The 20,429-nt window shown below is 36.8% G+C and overlaps 1 protein-coding gene across 1 annotated transcript; it reads right to left on the bottom strand.

Moving 5' to 3' along the window:
* Positions 1–2,093: 2,093 nt before the first annotated feature.
* LOC135471106 (DNA repair protein complementing XP-C cells-like) lies at positions 2,094–19,605 on the bottom strand. Its single transcript, XM_064750166.1, has 23 exons — positions 19,505–19,605; positions 18,708–18,829; positions 17,705–18,043; positions 17,344–17,434; positions 16,566–16,650; positions 16,117–16,329; positions 15,690–15,746; positions 15,299–15,385; positions 14,025–14,530; positions 13,533–13,690; positions 11,990–12,040; positions 11,488–11,580; positions 10,571–10,726; positions 10,177–10,234; positions 9,422–9,533; positions 8,645–8,689; positions 8,163–8,207; positions 4,842–4,931; positions 4,544–4,625; positions 3,927–4,020; positions 3,329–3,422; positions 2,941–3,030; positions 2,094–2,629 (listed from the first exon to the last, which is right to left on the bottom strand). The coding sequence occupies exons 3-23, from the start codon at positions 17,967–17,969 to the stop codon at positions 2,483–2,485; spliced, it is 2,619 nt and encodes an 872-aa protein (XP_064606236.1). The 5' UTR covers positions 17,970–18,043; positions 18,708–18,829; positions 19,505–19,605; the 3' UTR covers positions 2,094–2,482.
* Positions 19,606–20,429: the final 824 nt, after the last annotated feature.

Genomic DNA, 20,429 nt, shown 5'->3' with positions numbered 1-20,429 from the left:
TAGAATGTTCTTGTTTAAAATGTTATTTACTTCTACACATGATATTCTCAAGGAAATAGGCAAAGTGGTTTGACCAAGGAGGAAGAGTAGGAGGCACAAATATTAGGCTTCAAACTGTTCAATGTACGTTACCGAGACCGTGAGGGCCGCTCTCTTTTGTGACCGGAGATTAGATTTATATATGGCTTGATCAGGCTTAGGTTCAAGCGCTCTCGCGAGATTGTTGCAGGCGAACAGCTAGGACACGTGTTTTGATAAAGATTTCGGTCAGGCTCGTGGACATTTGCTGACAACGTTTGTAAGTTTGTGTACTTCTCTTCGTGGATGAAATTGAAATAAATGATGTTTTAAACCTTGAAGCCTTTGTATATTTGCGAACAAGACAAAGAAGACTGGCTTGCAGAAAATACACGTACATGTTTAATATTAGTGTTTATGAAAGTCATGAGTTCTTTAATTAGCGTCCGTTATGCCCTCTTTGCAATAAGAAACAAAATCGCCAGGAGTTATAGGGTTTATATGGCTTGCAAATGTTCTACAGTTACTGAATTTAATAGCTTATTGTATAAGATTCGGTAACGTTTAATAGTTCACATGTTTGCGTTCATACCGGTTTATCTGTTTTAATTTTTTAGAACAAACTCGAGGTACTGGTCATTATTTAATTTATTGTGATCCGTTACGAAGATTTGTATTCAGCACCGACATATGTGGACATCGATCACAGATGGAAGTTGGCTAGACCCCGATAACATCATTGTGAATGTCAAGTTGTAAGAAACTAATATTTTGCCTTGTCTGGATTTTTCCGCATAACATTACCACACATACGACAATATTCAGACAGCTTTTCTGCGTGTATATCAATTCTCGAGGGTCTCGATCAGGCATGCTCTTCCTACATAAAAATGAGACTTAATACTTCGTGTTTTCCCCTTGTATTTGTATGAGGTCATAGAGTCATTTGTATCCAATTTGTGATAAACAATGACCTCAGCTCCGCTGCAAACGTCCTCAAATGCGTGTTCTTTATAGGCCTACGTCATTTTACTTTTGCCAGTTCTGGGTTGATGATGAATATTAAAGACCCGTATCGACCGTTCATTGGCTAACACTGAGTGATTACATCACTGTCTGCTTGTATCAGAATATAATCGGTACCTTGAAAATACCGAAGTGGCCAGGTTTCAAAAGTCATAGGAGTTGCTTAAGTTGGTGCCTATAACAAATGTAGTTTAGACTGGTGTCCTTATTTTAAGCATTTCGATACCACCGTTCTCAGCAGTATGGCGTTGATGTTGCTACCGAGGGTATTGCTATATACTGTCGACGACCTACGCGAGTAGAAGGCATGCGAGTTGGCGTTACTATAATAAACTAACCGACTAAATCACATCAAAATGAGCAAGAGTTGGCGCTATATATAGCAACTCGAACTGAGCATGAATATAAACGTATTTCTTCTAATGAATATTGTTCTTCTATATGTTCCAGGACAAAAGAGCTACTTATTTTTAACCAGATCAAAAATAGTTGATCTGTCAACATCAATATAACCCGAGTTAAGTTTAAACTCGAAGTTCGCAAGCCTAATAGGTGGTATCATCCTTGCTCGCAGGTGTCTAGGGGCCGGTTGGGAATTTTTGTCGCGTAACTTCCTTGACAACATATAGCGATGAGATACGTTACCATGGTAAAAGCCCTAGGCTTAGTGGTGCAACGGCTTTTTAAATGGACCCCAGTGCATAGACGACCTATGATGTTCTGAAACTGCAGTTTTTTTTCGGTGACAGTGCCATGCAACACTGAATTACTCGACTTGAACAGCTGCCTTTATGCTGTGACAGTTTATAACAAGCATTCGTCTTTGTTTGGAAAATCTTTAATTAATGCCAGTGATTGGCCATCTTTTCTATATTCATATTTTGGCAGACTCAATGATGTTTCCACATGAGCTGCATAGTAAAGAATACCGTTATTGGCCACTTTAAGCATCAAGCATGGTATAGAGACAACAAAACACAAAACAAATGGAATTTCATATACACATGTACATTTTATACAGACCTGTACAATTTGTTAATATCTGATCACAGTGAACATGATTTCGCCAATAATTTTTTGAACTGTATTTCAGGTCTTTTTCCCTGAGATTTCTGTTTTTTTTTGTCAAGACATTATGTACATAAAACATCACAAAGATTCCAAGGTCATCTATCTGTAGCTCTACACACTTCAAGACTTCCAGGTCCAAGAACCTGCCTGTGAACTGCTTTGCTCTTGACGTCCTAATGTGTAACATTCAAAATGGTTCATCCGCATTTCTCCATTGCCAACTTCGGGTTTTGATAATTTTGTGGCAGATTCTTATTGCAATATGACGCCTAACTCCGCTCCTCTTTACTGGATGGCTACCTTAGGTAAAGCCATACGGAAGGTTTAAAAAAAAACAAAAAAAACCCAAAACAACAAATGCACTTATTTATAGTGTTTCAACTTCAACAATACATTTCTTGGGAGCCCCTTTGCCTTTGGCTGTTCGTCTGTTTTGTGGCCACGTCAATGCAAGATCTGTGGCTTTCTCGTCACTTGATGCCTTTGCGCTAGAGCGTTTGGCAACAGCTGGGGTCTAAAACATAAACAATGAAACATTCTCAGAGTTGTGACGTTTAAGCTTTGATTTGGAAAAAGGAAATTCAACTCATGAAACTAACGTGATTCAATACTTAGTACATTTTGCGAAAAATAACAAAACTCAAGCTACAAAATATACATGCAAATAACAAAGATATGCTTTAGACAGCAAATATGAGACACAAACTGTGTTATCACAACCAGTATTTCATCAACCAAAACAAACCCTTCAATCCCTTCCCTGATGCAACTCTCTACTGTGCTACTTTACCCAACTTTCTCTTTAATGTCTGAACATGTACATACCTCAAGACTATATCTCTTCTTCAGCTTTTCCTGAATAAGTAACCCTCGGATCAAACGTTTCCAATTTCCATACACTCTTTTCTCTTTTTTCTACAAAGATATGGAAAGGTCACTGTGAAATCTTCATGTGGCTCCACATTCAACAACCTTGCACTGACATTTCACTTAACATGTATTTTGATATTTGTGTTGTAGTGCTATATGGCTATATCACTTAATCCGGTGAAATCTGTACAAAGTTATGGAAAGGTACTCAATGACAAAAATCAAAGATTCTTCATGAGTCAGGAATCTTACTTGCAGAGGTCACTATTTGATTTACAATACAATAAACAGATTAACTTATTGATAATTCAAATGAAGCTAAAGTGCCAAAGACACTGCATACTTCTATGTCTTTCTGGCGCTGAATTTCCTGCTCTTCATCCCATGCTGTGAGGAGTAATTCTTCATGTTCTTTGCACACCACAAATCCATCCAAGCTGAAACAATGCAGTAGGGTACAAGATAAACCCAGAAGGGAAAAAATGTCCACACCTTGTGCAACTGTCAGATGAATAAAAAAAACCCAAATATTTAGCTTTATGGCAAACTGACAAAAATTTTCTAAACTTTCCACAATATTCAAGCAAATGATTTAACAAAAGAAATATTTGATAACAACCAGTCTCTTGCCTTATTATCTGGATACTCCAGCCATAAACATGCTCACACAATTTTGATCACTGTTCAGTGAATGTACAGTCTCTTGCTCTAATAATATTAAATATTTCATAATTGAAAACAAATATAAGATAAATAGAATGGAATTCTAATGATTGCTTTCTTATACATTGTTTTCAAATGAAAATGCTGAGATTCAATGGGTTTCTGGCACAAGACATCAGTACACTTATGTGAACACTGGCAGACAGCCAGGAAGAAAAAAAAAAGACGGGTCTTGCACTGATTGACTACCAGCTGCCCATCAAGTGTTTGTTACTTACATAGGATGGGCATATCCCATATGGTGTTCCCAACCCACCATTGCTGGCACACAGTCTATGTCCAACTTCTTGGCTACCTTCTTTAGACCATCAACTACAATGCATATATACTACATCAGGGAGGAAAAACTAGTACAGGTGCTTCTTTATTATAATACTTTCACCCCCAAAATGCTATAATGAAGAGAAGACAAAAAGATAGCTAGATGGCATTGCACATTCAACAAAAAATGGTTCACTGAAGGTTGTTCAAATGTGAAACAAGCATTCTGGCAGATGCATATAGCTATGTCATTGTCCACAACAAAAAAGTAGAAGGCAATGTATTCAAAGGAGAGCTGCTGGATGTACAATGTATAGAGAAATGACGCTTGGCCTCTTGTATGACAGATGTTCTATGCTGTAACCCTGTTCACTGTGTAAAATGAATAGGCCTTGACAACAGACTCCTCAGTTATCTCCTTCATGGTCAGCGCCAGGAAATAAGGTATCATTTACCAAAACAAATTTTAAATCCTAGATGTGACCTGGCTCAGTTTGACAATTCAATTGCAGGTGCAATCATGGAGCTTCATTGCAGACATTTTTTGAAACAAAATGTCGAACGTGCTACTTACTCCTTATATGAACAGTCCCTGCTGGTAACATAGTAGGTCTGAACAGTTCGATGTTACCATATTCATTTCTGTGGATTTTCCCCTGAAAACAAATAGTTTAAGAGTTACAAAACATTTTATCCTGGCAACTGTATTATTATGGTCAAATAACATTTCTTTATAAATCACTTCCAAATACTCAAGTTGGTATTCTTAATGGCTGAAAAGAAAGGAAGTAAAAGTTTGCTCATAATACCGGTATTTCAACTTTCTTCTGCCTTTAACAGAAGTAAATGACACAAATCATTGAGGAACTTACATCTTTAGGTGGAGGAGGAACATAGATTTCCGTCTGCCATTCTCCAAAGAGTTCCAGATCTAATTCATCTGGATTCTCTTTAGGTTTCTTCTGCAAGCCAACAAATGATGAAACTAAAATTATCATGTTATAAAATCATAAAGAGCTAATACCATTAAAACATCTAAGTAACAGCTCCATGCATACATGAACAGTTAGATGACAGAGTTATTAGTTAGTGTTTACCTATCTTGCAATATTAAACACAACAAAGATCTGGGTAGGTTACGTAAGAGTAAACTCAGAACTGGTAGCAAGGCTACCACAGAGCTCGCCTGTATGAGACATATGTATTCAAAACTTTACACAAAAAGCTCAATGCATAAAGAACTGAAATTGTGAATTTGGTAATTTAAGGTAATAAATGTGCTCACAGAGCATCAGTGATGGAAAATCCCCCTTGCTTCATTGTGCTTAATGTACATGTAATCCTTCAGGTCAATACATAAAATACTGTTTAAGATACCAACCCTAACATTTTGTTTCCGCATACATTTTGTTTAATTATTTATGTGTTTGCTTAAACTGTGATTATAATACACAATAAGTCAAGAATTCAAAAACCCCCCAAAAACAAAATTCATAGCTGATTGCCTGTTAGATAAATTCGCTTCACAACACAGACCACTGAACCAATGTACCAATACCCTAAACCCACATAAAATCTGGATGAACCTGCACTACATTGGAAAACAAGGAGAAGCCCTTGCAAAGAAATTCACTAAAAGACTAATAGGAAAACCAGTGACTTTAAATTGTTCAGTGGTAAACTATGAAATTTAATTTCTTCACCAACACCAAGAACTCCACCCCTAAAGAACAACGCAAGCTCTATTGTATACAGATTCACGTGTCCTGCCTGTAGATCAGCAAGTATTGACAAAACAGATCGTAATCTCATCACAAGAATTAAGCAGTTGGCAACAATCAGAGTGAAATATTTAATCATGTAAATAACTGCAGTGGGTTTAAACATATACATGATCTACTAAGCCTCCCAGACAATATAAGTAACAACAACTCAATTGAAATGTTGGAATTTATTCTAGCCAACATATAAGTCTATAACACAGCATGCCAATGGTCTATTTTTAAGTATTTGATATTTGCAGGTGTAAGCCATCTCTTGATTAAAGCCAGTAAAGAATTAATACTATTCAGATAATGTTTCATTGTTCTAGTTTCCTGTATTTACATTGTAAGTTTGTTTAGTATTTACTTTACATTTTGTCACGATCACATACCTGTATATATCTGTTATATTCACATTTTACCCATGGCTTTAAAACCATTATATTGTTTAGGTGACATGCTGCTATGTCATCTTGCTATTGATTTAACACCTAGTTTGTATTTTGTGGCCTTGTCTCCATACCTGTATGTCTGTAATGTTCAACATGAAATTAATTCTCCTGATGACGGCAAAATAAAGTGCCAAAATATTGAGTCAAAATGAGTCTTTTCTTTTTCAGAGTTACATTACTCGTTTTATTACGTTAAACTAATCAGTGGAACACAAGGTTTACGGTACTAAATATGCACTCAACAACTACAGGGTTCGTACAGGTGTATGAAAATGGAATTCAGAGAGTTTTCCAGGAATTCTTTGGTCATTTTCAAAACTAGTTTGAACATAAAATGGTGCAAATCTATGTTTTCAGTCTGAATTATAGAAGTTTTAATTTTCTCGCATATATATTGAATAGCACACTTGCTTTTGCAAGAAATATCTGCCCTTCACCTCTGTAATGCGACACATTCTTTGACCCAGCCTTGGCTCAGTCAAAAAAATGCACGCCATATATCATTATGCAGGGCTTCCTCTGGGTCAGTATTTTTTCTAGCCAGTAACTTTAGCCACTCATCAGATTTTGTAGTAAATACTATTTTTATTTAGCCATACTTCCTTAGCGGCCATGACTCTTATATGTCTCCTTCCGTTTTTATCTGCCTTGGTGTAGCTGCTAGAATCAGTTGGGTCTCTTCCCGATATATCTAGAGTTAATCAAACATTATGCTTAGAAAAATTGCACTAAAGATAATGGACCAATGCTTGGCAGCATGTTTTTGTTTTTTGAAAAAAAAAAAATCAATCCTTTTTTCAACCTATCTGTAGAATCCTAGTAAAATGTAATTTCCTCTATCAGAAAAATTTGTTACGGAATTAATTTAAAAATTCAGTTTACTTAAATGCAACATTATGATAAGCACATTGGAGTAACAAAGTCTGACAGGAGAAAACCAGAAGGCGTACACATTTATGTAACGGCACATATTCTAAAACATTTAATTTACTTTAGCTCCCAAAAAATAGTTTATTAGGTGGAAAAGTTTAAATATAGGAGGTAACTTCATATACAGGTGTAACTCTACCTTGATTTATTTCCCTTGATAATTTTTTTTTTTTTTTCAATTGGTGATGAAAAGTATCCCCCAATATGCCATGATTCTCACTTGTTTCTTAACAAAAATGATTTCAAGTGTTATTTAATGTAAGTCAACTTGCAACAATGTTGAACCCCCTTTGTAGATTTCTGTCAAGTAATTGCCATACAACTGTGTTATTGTTGTTCGGGCGAGATGAGGCCGTTCGAAATAAAAGTAAGTGGATTATTTCCGTAAGAAAAATAGCGAATATCTGCTAAAAACCCCAGAAAACTTTCATGGTAGATTTTGTGATATGTTTGTATTTTTTCATATCAAGTAAATAAATTTGTTGCCAAAAACATTCGCATTTTTTCAAATTTGATAGCAATTTCAAAAATTTTTTCTAAATTTGCGACAATGGCGAGTGCCAGCGGAAGCCCTGATTATGGGAGAATTATCAGCGAGCTCCCGATATACAGACTCAGCCGTCAGCAGACAATATTTAAGTTCAGGATAAACACAGATTTTGGAGCAGTTTTAAGGAGTATTTGTCTTTTTTAAGGACTTTCAAGTGCTTGAAAATGAAACTGTATTTTTCAAGCACTTTCAATGACAGTGTGCAACCTGAACTAAATATCCCTCTTGTGCTATTGTGCTCTACACGTGTTCATACCCTGAGCTCAATACCTGCAACACTTTTTAAGATATAACCCCTAACATTTTGTTTAACATTGCTTTCTCTATTACTGGACGCCAACCCAGACGCTCAGGGTACGACATCAGCTTTGCCTGTACTTTATACAGGCGAGCTAATAAAGAAACTTTAATATCAGTTTTTCAACAGTAACTCCGTAACAACCTTTATAAGTCTGTTAGCCTGCCATGAAAAGGTGAACTTCCTGATAATGCTCTTACCCATTTTGGTCTTGACTTCACCATCTTGTACGCAGTTTCTCCCAGCTGTGAACAAAAATGTAAGAACACATCAGGGACTTGAAGGTGCACTTACCAAAGTCCTTTTTTGCTGAATGCAGGTCACAGCAGAAAAAAACAGAAATATGAACCAATTTCTAGTCTGGTCAGTAAATCTATTGGTCCTGCACTTTTGCAAATATTTGGATAAAACGGCTGTATATTCATATAAAGAGGGATATTCCAAAGAGAAAAACAATATCATAAAAGTACAAATGTCCACAAATTTGATCAAGATATTTTGGTGACAAACATGTAAGATGTAATTGTTCTTCAGCTAAGAATGGCACTGGCAGAATGGTTGAGTAAAAAGGTTCGTGTACTTAGGCCCAACTCTTTCCAAATACAAATCTGCTTAATAACATCTTGTGTTAGATTATATGAAGTAGTTAACACAGGTACTGCAAGATTGGTATCAATCTTACCTTCACCACACGACCTTCCTTCATCCAGTTTTCTCTGGAGTGCAACTGTATACAGAGTATACATTCATTAAAGAACAGCTTAGAGGCAATACCAGAGTTTTTTTTCCCACAAAAATCCATGTTTGCTAATTAAATCTAATTTCCTCCATTTTAGCAAGAATAGCTGAAATTACAGACTTTTAGTAAGTACAAGACTAGTAGCAGTTCTAATTTATATTGTTAAATTAATTATAAAGTTGGTTAAAGTCATAATACAATCTGCTTATAAATTTTAGAAACTTCATTTCTGATATTAAAATCGTAACATATGCACAGGCAAGGCAAATGTTCTGTGAAAGGTAACTATTTGGGCTGTTCTAAACTAATAGCAAAATTTCAATCACATCTGCACTTTAAATGATTAACAACACCGTGAGTCTAGTGACTCAAAGACATCAAAAAGACATTCTCTGTAAATGGAACTAAGAAGAGGGCCATATCTAAAAAAAAAACAAAAGTAACTTTTTATTGAAAAAATCATATGTTTGTTCAATTTACTCGTTTTAATACAGCTTCATCAGTTTTGGAATTTAAGAGCCTAAAAGTTTTCCAGGACAAAAATGGCTCTACAAAAGGCCATGAGGAGGGCTGAACGTCTTAGTACTTCACTTTCATTGCACACTAGTTTGACAGGAAGAATAAAGCTGTCCTTAACTTTTACGAATGTTGAAAATATTTACTCTGGTAAAACTGTAACTTGATTATGGTAAACAGCTGTGCTTATGTTACAGGCCTTACCGTATGAACACATTCACGGGCATACACTGGTTCCTTTTTGATGAATCCCACAGGTACAGCTGTTTCTGGGTAGATGGCTTCAAACTTCAGCAAGTGTCGAGAAAGTGCATACCTGTTGAATGTGTTACAGAACATCTAGTAAAAACAAACTGAATCCTCTCTCGTAGCCTTCAAAATAGGTCACAATACTGGTCACACTACTCTTCTAATTTTTAGGGCAGATATTATTAATACTAAAAGCAAAAATTACATTTTTCTCCCAATTTTTTGGAAAGTAAAGATATGAATATGTTGTTCACATATGATGAACTAATCAGGTGAAAAAAAAAGAAACTAAATAGTCCTGCTACAATTACATGTGTATTGGCTAAAAAGTGCAGACCAGGTGTGCCAGAAGATCGAAGAATTAGGGTATGTGGCTTACACAACGTTTTGTATACAGTAAACTTTATCACGTGACCTATAGGCTTGCCTACATGTATTTCATGAAAGAAGCAGTTTTGTACCGCTTTTACAACACACTTTCTAATCTATATTACAACAATATACACTTATTTTTGCACACCATTTATGACATTTTATTCTGCCTCACACATCAATAGGCATACCGGAACATAACATTGTAACTCCATCACTTTTAATAACCAGCCATCCTTTTTTCATGATAGGCTGAAAAACTCCTTTTTGAGACACTGTTGCTAAGACAAGCAGGTAGAGCCTCTTTGTCTATCCACGAGTATGAAATGACTTCTTACAGTGGATGGTTTTTGTAGTCTCCGATAGTACTTGGTAAGGCTTTCATCATCAGTTGGACTGGAAGAGCAAAATTAACAACATATATAGGTCTAAATTTTGGTGTGGAATATTCAGCATATATTTGGCAGCAGCAAGATCTCACCTCTAGGTGACACGAGTGCAGGACTTCAACTCAATACACTAAGGACTTGAATATCTACCATTAACATGGATTATCATACGCAAAACAAAGCAGAATGTCATAAATCTTGTAATTTACGAATTCTGAATTTGACAATTAATACACAGGGAATGAACAATGGAAGTGTTGGATAACTAGCACAAGCAACAAGGCCTATGTCCCTCAAGCTGGTTTTAACACTGACAGGTACTTTTAAATATTATACTTCTTACCTCTCAAAAAGTCATCTTCTGTTTTCTCCCTTGAGACTTTATGACTACGATAAGGGGCCAATGTTTCATCCCACCACCCAGGATCCACACGCTGTTTATGTGTGTGCGTCAACCACTGTGATGCATAGAATGGTGTGACATCCTTCACGCTACCATCTGACGTTAGAATTACAAGAAAAAAAATTTGAACACAACTTTATTTTTGCCAGATCAAAAGATTGTGGTTATTTTTACAATTCCATTGATTACATAATATAAAATTTTGTTCACTATTACCTCAATCCAACTACAACTGCCACTTCAGAAATCTTATGAAGAGGTACATATTTTTTTCTTATTTACGCTAAAACTAAAGAATATAACTACTGACGAAGTTTTCTACATGTGCATTATTGGGAATATCCTTGGTTTTGGTGTTTTACGCTTTGCTCAAGAATATTTCACTTTTTTGATGGCCGCCAGTATTACAAAAAAGAAATGAAAGAAACCCACCAACACAACAACCAGATCCTAAGCTATGCTGACTCTTCCTAAACATAAACACAGCACCTAAACATGAACACAGCACCTAAACACACACACAGCTGTGTAACATCCGGCTATCACATGCAGATTTTGGTCAGGTCTAAATTTTTGTGATGTATTTTATTTATTTATTTAACTTTTTTTTTTTCATTGGTGTTTCCTGCCATACTCAAGAATATTTCACTTTTACGATGGCGACCATCATTATGGTGGGAAAAAACTGGGAAGAGTCTGGGGGGAAACCCTTGGCCATCCTCAGGTTGCTGGAAGAGGATGCCAGCATGAGCTGGACTCACAGCAACTGTACTGTGCTGTGCTAGCACACTAAAGGTGTAATGTGTTTTAAATGCCTCCCGCCCCCCAAAATTTTAACAGGTAAGGTATGCACTCACCATTGCAAAAGCCAACAACATAAGTCATTTCATGCTTAACCCACTTCTCCATCATTTCTGGCTTGTTTACCACGTTATGGATGACATCCACACCTGAAAACAATGACAAACACACATTAATGTTTTATAAGACGTCATATCCGCCAGACCTCGCGTGATAACAAATTTACATAGTGTAATACAACCGGTATCTTTTATTTATTTGTTTAATGTTTTATGCAGTACTCAAGAACATTTCACTTATACGACAGCTGCCAGCATTGCGGTGAGAGGAAACTAGGCACTGCCCGTGTGGAAACAAACCCATGTTCCCAAATACGGCCAGAGAGGAAGCCAGCATGAGCTGGAATTACTCAAGGTGACTGTATTGGTGATAGGTTCCTGGGTCATTGCACCGTGCTGGAGTGCTAACCCCCTCAGCCATGGAGGCCCCCAGGGCTATATGTGAAACCCCCAGAATCAGTATGCTGATTTGATCTTAAAGCATACTCCTTTCACTTACAAATCCACTTCCTTTCAGTTTCCAAGTAGACCTCCACCCATAAATATGTTCCTGAAGGAAAAAAAAAAGTTGTGAGACAACATTTGAATGACTTTTTTCATAAATAAACTTACATTATTTAACAAATTTTGCTTACAAACTCCAACAGCTGATGTTTACACCATACTCAAGAACATTTCAATAAGATAAACCATCTTTATGGTGGGGAAAAAGCTGGGCAGAGCCTAGGGAAATCCAACAGTCTTCCTCAGGCTGCTGGCAGACCTTCCCACATTTGACAGAAGAGGAAGTCAAGAATATGTGATATCACTATTTGTATCAGATCCAACAAAATCTCACTGACCATAAATTTATAATAAATATGTTCTTCCCCCAGGAGACATTGTTCTTGCACTTCAACCAAGATTCAAAATATACAATTATAATTGGCAAAGCAGGCCTCGACATAAGGACGAACTAGAAGATCGCCAAATCGTTCCCCTGGATTTTCAGTCAGGAGATGAAAATTTTGATCACCTCTACAAAAGCCAGAGTGATGGACTGATCCTCTCATTCGCTCACCCATGATTCTATTCCCCTTTATCTTATGCAACCTATGCAACTTCTTTGTCCTCTGAGGGACGTCACCTTCCACCAAAGTGTATGGGAATCCCAAACCCATACAATTATCTTAACCATCTGACTGCCGATAGAACTACTTTCAGTTACATATAACCACATTGTCATGTAAAGACAAAGGGCTCACACATTTTACATATTATTATGTTTTCTTCATTCTAAAAGTATCAGGACTGATCACATTTGAATGAAAAGTCATTCAGATAATTTTCATATATATGGACTGTTCTAAATAATATTGTTTCGTTGATTTTAACATGGGAATATAGTGCTAATTAGAATATTAATCATTAAATTACATTCGATATTCTGTATATTTGTGTCTGACGTTATTGCTATAAATGTGACTGAATAACATTGTTGAAGACGATTTCCACCCACTATAGGTCACAAAACAGTGTCGGCCCCTACACAAAACATATCCCTTTACATCACCCTTAAATTTAGGTGTCTCATTTCTAGCATGTTTACAAGCCTTTATAAAATTTAACTTTAATGACCCCAATTACCTAGAAGAAAAAATCAAGGTCACTGAAAAAAAGAGTCAAAGTGTATGTGTGCTTTAAGTTTCTTGAATTTGGCATAAACCTCTCTAGAAATATCATGTTTGCAAGCCTTTTAGAAAATTTAACCTAAATGACTTCAATGACCTTGAAGAAAAAGGTCAATGTCATTGAAGATCAATACGGTTCTTCCTCAAGACAAAGTGTAAATTTGGTGTAAGTTTTGTGAATTTGGCATAAACCTCTCTGCAGACATCATATTTGCAAGCCTTTCATAAAATTTAACCTATATGACCCCAATGACCTTGAAAAAAGGTCAAGGTCGCTGGAAATCATTGAGCCAATATTGGCTGAGGGGTAAAAACTAAAAAACTTCAAAATTTGTTGATCATTTCCACATACAGTTGTTAAATGTGACTGACCTTGAGTTATTTGCTCATCCTCTGTCTGCATAAGGCTTTCTTCTGAGGACTCAGAAGACAGTATCTTCCTGGGCACATTTTTTCCCTTGTACTTCTTCTTCAAACTGTAAGTAGGAGTCCTTGACTTGGCAGGTTCTTCCTCAAAATCGTCAGAAGAACTGAGGATACATGGCATCACAAATTTATACAGACCCAATATATGATGCATCACATTTACAGTGACCGCCAATGAAGTAAATTGTCATGCGTTTCTACAGACAAATCCATGTGAAAAAAAATAAAACAAACATACATGTATAATCCATTATGCAAACCATTACACATTTATGTATACAGACACACTGATGATGATGTATATTTTGAGGTACAAAAAAGAAAAAAAAAAAAAAAAAAATTGCAAAAACATACCCAGATTTCTTTATTATAGACACATACACTAGCAGGAAAACAAAAATAAGAGAAGAATTTCATGGCAGAATTTAGAAGACTTACCTCAACAAAATCTCTTCTGGCTCCATTGTCTGTTCTTTGTTTGCCTTTCCTTTCCTTGCAGATCTTTCAGTTTTTGTCTTTTCATGGGAATAATTGCTGTCACCACATTCTCTCGTTTTACTTCGAAAATTACGAGAAGACCGCCGAGGTTCTGATGAGCGAGAACCAGAATGAGATTCCTTTTCTCCTCCACTTTTCAATACTTTTGGGATTTTTTCCATCTTCTCAGCAGTCTGTCCTTTAGCTTTCTTTTCACTCCCTTTTTTCTTGAGATTATGTCTTTCCTTAAAATATTTAGACTGTTTTCTGCTTGAATCATGATTATCCTCACTTCTCGCTGCTTTAGAAAGTTTCCCTTTAGCAGACTTTGATGAATGCAATGACTTGCCACCAGAGGTATCTTTGCTGCTACAAGCTATGGCTGAGTCTGCATGGTCTTTTACCCGAGTCTTCTCAGCTTTCTTCTTCTCTTTGCCAGAATTCTGTCCTTCACCACTGGCCACTTTCTGAGGCCAAGAAAATAAAATGCAGAATTACAAGAACCTTTTGGAATGTACATACATGTGTTATACTTTCCACATACAGTGCTAGTCAAAACTATCCTATCAAAACAGACCAATCCCAGATAACATAAATAATGTCATCTGGGATTTTTCTAATACATTATCATGTCCAAGCTTTCGATTCTTTGCAACTGAACTGGATGTTATGTGGATTACTGGTACATGAAACCAAAGGACAATCCTTTCTCTTATCAGCAAACCCTAGGTTCAAGTGTATTTTATAAAAGTGCCAGGATTTTTTTACAATCCAATCCTTCACTTACACCAAAATTTGTCTTCCTTTATTCCTAAATATACACATGTATTACCCTCCTTCACACTATTGTTACCTATCCGATGCCTCTTTTTTAATGTCGCCCTACACCCCCAGCTCAATATACTGCCAATATGTTATGGGTTGGTGGACAGAGACTGGGCAATGAAACCCACCCTCCTTGGGCAAGCAACATGTATATTGGCAGGAGTTTTTCCCACCTAAGGCCAAAGAATTTAGCATGAACCTGATTCCAGCCTATACATTTATTTATTTATTGACTGGTATTCTACACAATGCTCAAGAATATTTCACTTATAGTACAGCTCAGAATATACTGGCTAATACACTAATGTATCAAGATCATTCAATGGAAATTTCAGTTTGATATACTAATACTTGTAATAGTTATACAAATCCAGGTAACTGCTCAGGAGTTATTCTGTGACATTAGTTACCTGCAAAGGTACTTTCGGAGATAATGGGACAAGTGACATTATAAGTCGAGTGTCAAATCCTAGCATGGATAGAAAGGCAAAGAAAAGCTGAAACAGAGAAGCAGAGATTAACATTATACAAAATAACAGACAAATTACCCTGTGATATTTCCATGGAGTGAGATTTAAATCAGAAAAAAACAAAAACAAAAAAAGGATCTGCTATCAGGTTATTTAACTGTATGAAAAGACTTTTGAAGCTGAAGTCTTCTCAGGATTTTCCACACTTTCAAAGTAAATTTCATTACACATTTTACATCAATGAATTACATTATAAGGTAAAGCTAATTTGATCTGTACAATTTTACAATAATCTTGTCAAACAAAAATCACACCAATTAATCAAACTCACCAAAACAAATTCTTTTTCTGTGGCCACTTTTGTACAGAACTTCCTCACAAGTGTATCCTGAAAGAGTAAAGTCCATATTGTGATGAAGGCCTGACACTTTACAAAGTGTGACAATTTAAACCCCAACCACAAACTACTGCACCGGCAGAAGACGACAACTACTACCCACAGCAAGTAGGTATGTTTTATTTAGTGGAAATCCACTCTTCCGTTCTTGTGGATGGATATTTTTTTATGGTTTTATCATGGATTCTCTTCTCACGTCCAGGTTTCAACCTGCTAATTTCAGATGCACTTCCATACTTATCACAGCACTTTGATTGTCCACATATGCAGTTGAAACTGATGGCAAAGTGTCTCTTTTTACCTTGGTGGCAATGAGTTACTCTTCCAAAGCTTGCATGTTCTTTCTCAAGGTCGTATTTACCTCATTTACAGGTGATTTATGCTGCTCAGGGTCAATCACTATCAATCCAAAAAAGTACTTGGTCAGTTTTGTCAGAGTTGGGAGTTCCACCAAGCGGACACGCTTCCTGGGAATGTCACATGGTTCCAAAGACAGAGCCAGGGCTCTTATTACGGGGCTATTGCACAGATGGACGCAATGTAATCCGTGAGCCAAGAGGCAGAGCAGGTGCACCTGAATAACAGATTTTATTGATTAATTCATGGGTGTTCAATGCCATTTTTCACATACTAGTACTATATATGTGAATATACCTTTCCATTGGATTCTCACCTTGCACTTAAAAGACCAGAATGTAACATTCCACTACAGAATTAATCCCAAGATTAATTGTGATTTCTTTACATACACATGGAATAAACACATGTAAAAACAAAACAGGAAAGCTCCACTTCTATGTAATCTTGTACCTTATGCAGGGAGATCTGGCGATTTTTCAGGTAGCGATTGAGAAGTTGAGAATAATATTTTTCCCTCCATGAAGCATCTCGTTTTCTGGAAATATGAAATGTTATTGGAAAGGAAACAACAACACTTAGTTATGGTTAAAATGTTCTGAAAAACTCTCTTGTAAGTACAACATTTATTTTCATGTTTTTTTTTCTTATGTCCTACATCATAAATAGTCATTAACTAGAAGTGTGCCACACTCCATCACTAAAATACAGAGGCATGGGATATGCTTAACACAAAAAGGAAAAGAAAAATATATGAATCAGTGCTTTGTCACACAGGTCAAATGGGCTCAAAAGAAATGTTGCGTCAACGTTAAGTTTTATATCCCTTGCAAAACATGTAGACAACAAAAAATGGCAATGGCAGCCAAAAATGAATAGTATTTACTGAGGTTTCATTACACCCAATTCCCTGACCTCACCCATCTCAACAAAATGACAGAAAACTGATTAATGCACTAGCATCCTTCGACTTTTCTTAACAGAAAAATTCAAGTGTTGCCATCAAAAGTATCATTTGAAGGCCTTTATGTGCTCTTTAAAGTGCATTTTACATAGCAAACTTTAGGTGAAATACAATGGTTTCTGTCAGAAAAACTATTGTTGGCGTCCAAACTCTATGTTAGATGCCCTTATGTGCTACTGAACGCACATTTTTACAGGCTTCAACTTAGGTAACATACAGTATATTACATTTTTGTTCAATTTATAATAAAGAAAAGTTTTTGTTTACCGTTTCTTCTTCATAATGTCAGGAACCTCAAGTCGTATCTTAACTGAGCCTGATGGCAACTGGGACTTCTCAGTGCTTAGTAAAGGATGGTCTACAAGAACATATGGAACTTAGGACCTGACAGATTGTACTGTTAACATTCGTACAAACACTGGTAATCTGAATTTCTCCAAAAAAAAGAGAAAACATGTAACAAAATTTGACTGGTCATTAAGTATATATACTAGGCCTCTGTATACCTCTACTGTATTTCAGTTTAGTAAGTCATCTCCCCTTGTTCATAATTCTTGCATTACCACAATATGTTAACAACAAAAATTTCACACCTTTTTTTAACATTAGTTATTATAACTTAACCAACCTGGCACCTCTTCCCATTCACACTCCTCTTCACTAGAGTCACCATTCCAATCCATGGCACTGCTCCCCTCTCTCGCAACACCTGGCCCCTCCATGCGCATCAAAACAGCAAACATATCATCCTCAGATGTACTGTTGCTGCTCCCCTCTTTGGCCTCTGATCTCTGTGCATCAAGGTTCTGAGATTTGACACAAACTTTGCCAGGAGAACCGTGACCCAAATCCTCTGGCACTGGGAGCTTACGCTTGCGTCTTTTGCAAGGCATGTTTAATTCTCTTGTACCTCAGGTGTAAGTAAGTTTATACCGGTAGTCCAGTATAAATTCTTGTTTGTTTAATCCTGGAACAGAAATGTTATCCTCTCTCATGTCAGCTTTAAAGTGGTTTGACGTCCAATGAATATTTTGAAATCAATTCTTACATAATGAAATACACAATATTCAAAAGGTTAATATGTAAATGAGGCTGCTAGGTGGGCCAGGAGAGCCTCAAAAGTCTCTAACTCCATTTTTTATTCTGGCCTAGCATCATTGAAGCATTTATGGTAACAGTGTTAATTTCATACTCAATGAAGGTCCAGGTTGATTTTCTTTGTTATCAAATAAGTCTTGTGCAAATAAAAGTCACCAACCTAAAAACCTGCTTCCCAATGCACCATCACATGTCCCTACTCGCTTCAGAATAGATTTATTTTATCCATGAAGGCTTCCAGGCGCTCTCACTCCTTGACCACTGTCACCATCTTGAGCAGCTACGCAAAAGGCCTGACTTATGCAATAACAAAGAACATTGGCCTGGACTTTCTTTGAGTACGAAATTAACATCATTAGTGTCGAGACTCCAACGATGCTAGGCCAGTTCAAAAAAGGAGTTGCAGTCTTTCGGGATTAAGCAAATCAGCGCATACCAAATAGACAGCAAGTTGTTATTTTCGTGAAATTGGTGTGTAGTTCAATTAAATTAAACGTTAAAGTTGTTGAATTTCAACAATTTCTAATATTTACCTGTCTGAACATGGAATGACTGAACCTAACAATCCTGGTAGTCCATTCTGCAAGGCACTTTGGGGAAAGAAGTTGGATTTTAAATCCACTCTAAAATGGCAGCACTGCCACAGGCCAAATTCCTGTGAGGATTGAGAAGAGAGGGATATTTTCAATCACTCATTCAAGTTTAACCCTATTTCTGTTTCATTATTTGCGGAAAATCTACACCAATGTTGACTTCCCTCTGTTCACAATCGTTGTATGCATGAGGTGCATTAAAAAATCCAGAATGTATAAACGAATACAAATTGTTGAAAATAGAGCTCAACTAGTCTACGTGTAACTAGGCAAAAACAATGGTGGATGCTAAGTCAGAATTTTAGAATATCACACTGAGTCCATCTAGATGGACTATTCATACTCAGGGTAATGTTATGTAAGCACAGTCCTGAACGAAAACAGCACGTGTATCCTGGGCCAAACAACAGAGCTATTTTTCACATGCAAAAGACAGACAACACCACAATTAGTTTACAAATCCGATTTCGTACTTTTACTTATCTAACGCATGTAAATCCCCCCTTTGTTCCATGGGAACGTGCTTAATGAAAGGGCAAGTTCGGCCCTGCCGAGATCAACTGCGTTTACATGGTGTTGTTGTTGTTGTTTGATACGACGCACACCTTGCGATAATCTTCATATAGTTAATCAGATTAAACGATGCCATACAAACAACAAATATATCTTTGAAAACGTCATCAAACTAACGTAGCTAACCTGGGGTGAAACATTACATAATTCATACGATTTCTCACCTATCCTGATCAATTCACATTGCTTTGGGACGATCCCTGAGAAATCTGCAAGCTCGACAACTACTGACAACCCTTCCCGCGTTTTTCGACCACGTGGCTTTTTCTGTATTTATGTAAGTCTCCTCTCGTAACAAAAAGCAGACATGACAGACGATGAAGTCTAGCGGGGGTGTTCTTACCAGCGCGAGGTATCAAACCAAAGCAGCCAGTGCGTAACTACATTGTATTTGTTAATTTGATTGATGTTTTACGCGGTGCTCAAGAATATTTGACTTACACGACAGCGGTCAGTATTATATATGGTGAGAGGGAACCGTCACATAATCCAGTGATGACTATCTTATTTCATTTTTTTTTTTTTTGAGAAAAAAAGATTGAAGGCTATATAGAGTACGTCGGGCTCGAATCCACCAAACACCTTAGGGCCTGAAGTCGGGCAGTTTGATTGTCAAGTACTGTAAGTGTACTTTACAAAAAGCCATAGTTTACCCGAGTTTCCTGCACCTATGTAGCTTACGTGAACAGTTCTTTAGCATGATAAAAACGTGTACCAATCAAATAAAAAAAATACTGCGTACTTTGTTCTTATTGGGTGTATACATAAATGCAACTACAGAACAGTTGTGCGGTAGATCTAGAGCACATATGGTTGTTATGGTCTAACGTTTTTCCTAACAATATTTCAGCCATACGACAAGTCATAAGGTGTGTGTAGGCTACATGTACTGTGTCTTCTTTTGGCAGGGTGAGTTTATGCCACCAGAGTGCAGCCGCCCAAGACACCAGACATGACACCCCACCCAGTCATATTACACGGACACTGGGCCAACCAGTCCTGTTTCCTTGCTCTAACCTGTCAGTGCTGAGTGTCAAGCAGGGCAGTAAAAAGTCTTTGGTTTGACCGACCTGGGTTTGATCCCAGGTC

The sequence above is a fragment of the Liolophura sinensis genome, chromosome 7 (assembly GCF_032854445.1).
Source record: "Liolophura sinensis isolate JHLJ2023 chromosome 7, CUHK_Ljap_v2, whole genome shotgun sequence".
NCBI lineage: Eukaryota > Metazoa > Mollusca > Polyplacophora > Chitonida > Chitonidae > Liolophura > Liolophura sinensis.
This window is presented reverse-complemented; position numbering and strand designations above follow the sequence as displayed.

What these genes read in the sequence shown, in the direction of transcription:
- LOC135471106 (XM_064750166.1), bottom strand. Translation starts at nt 17,969, where the DNA reads ATGCCTTGCAAAAGACGCAAGCGTAAGCTCCCAGTGCCAGAGGATTTG. An exon ending in ATAAATCACCTGTAAATGAG is followed by an intron (nt 15,747 to 16,116) that starts GTAAATACGACC and finishes TTACTCTTTCAG; the next exon opens with GATACACTTGTGAGGAAGTT. An exon ending in CTCCGAAAGTACCTTTGCAG is followed by an intron (nt 14,531 to 15,298) that starts GTAACTAATGTC and finishes TCTTGGCCTCAG; the next exon opens with AAAGTGGCCAGTGGTGAAGG.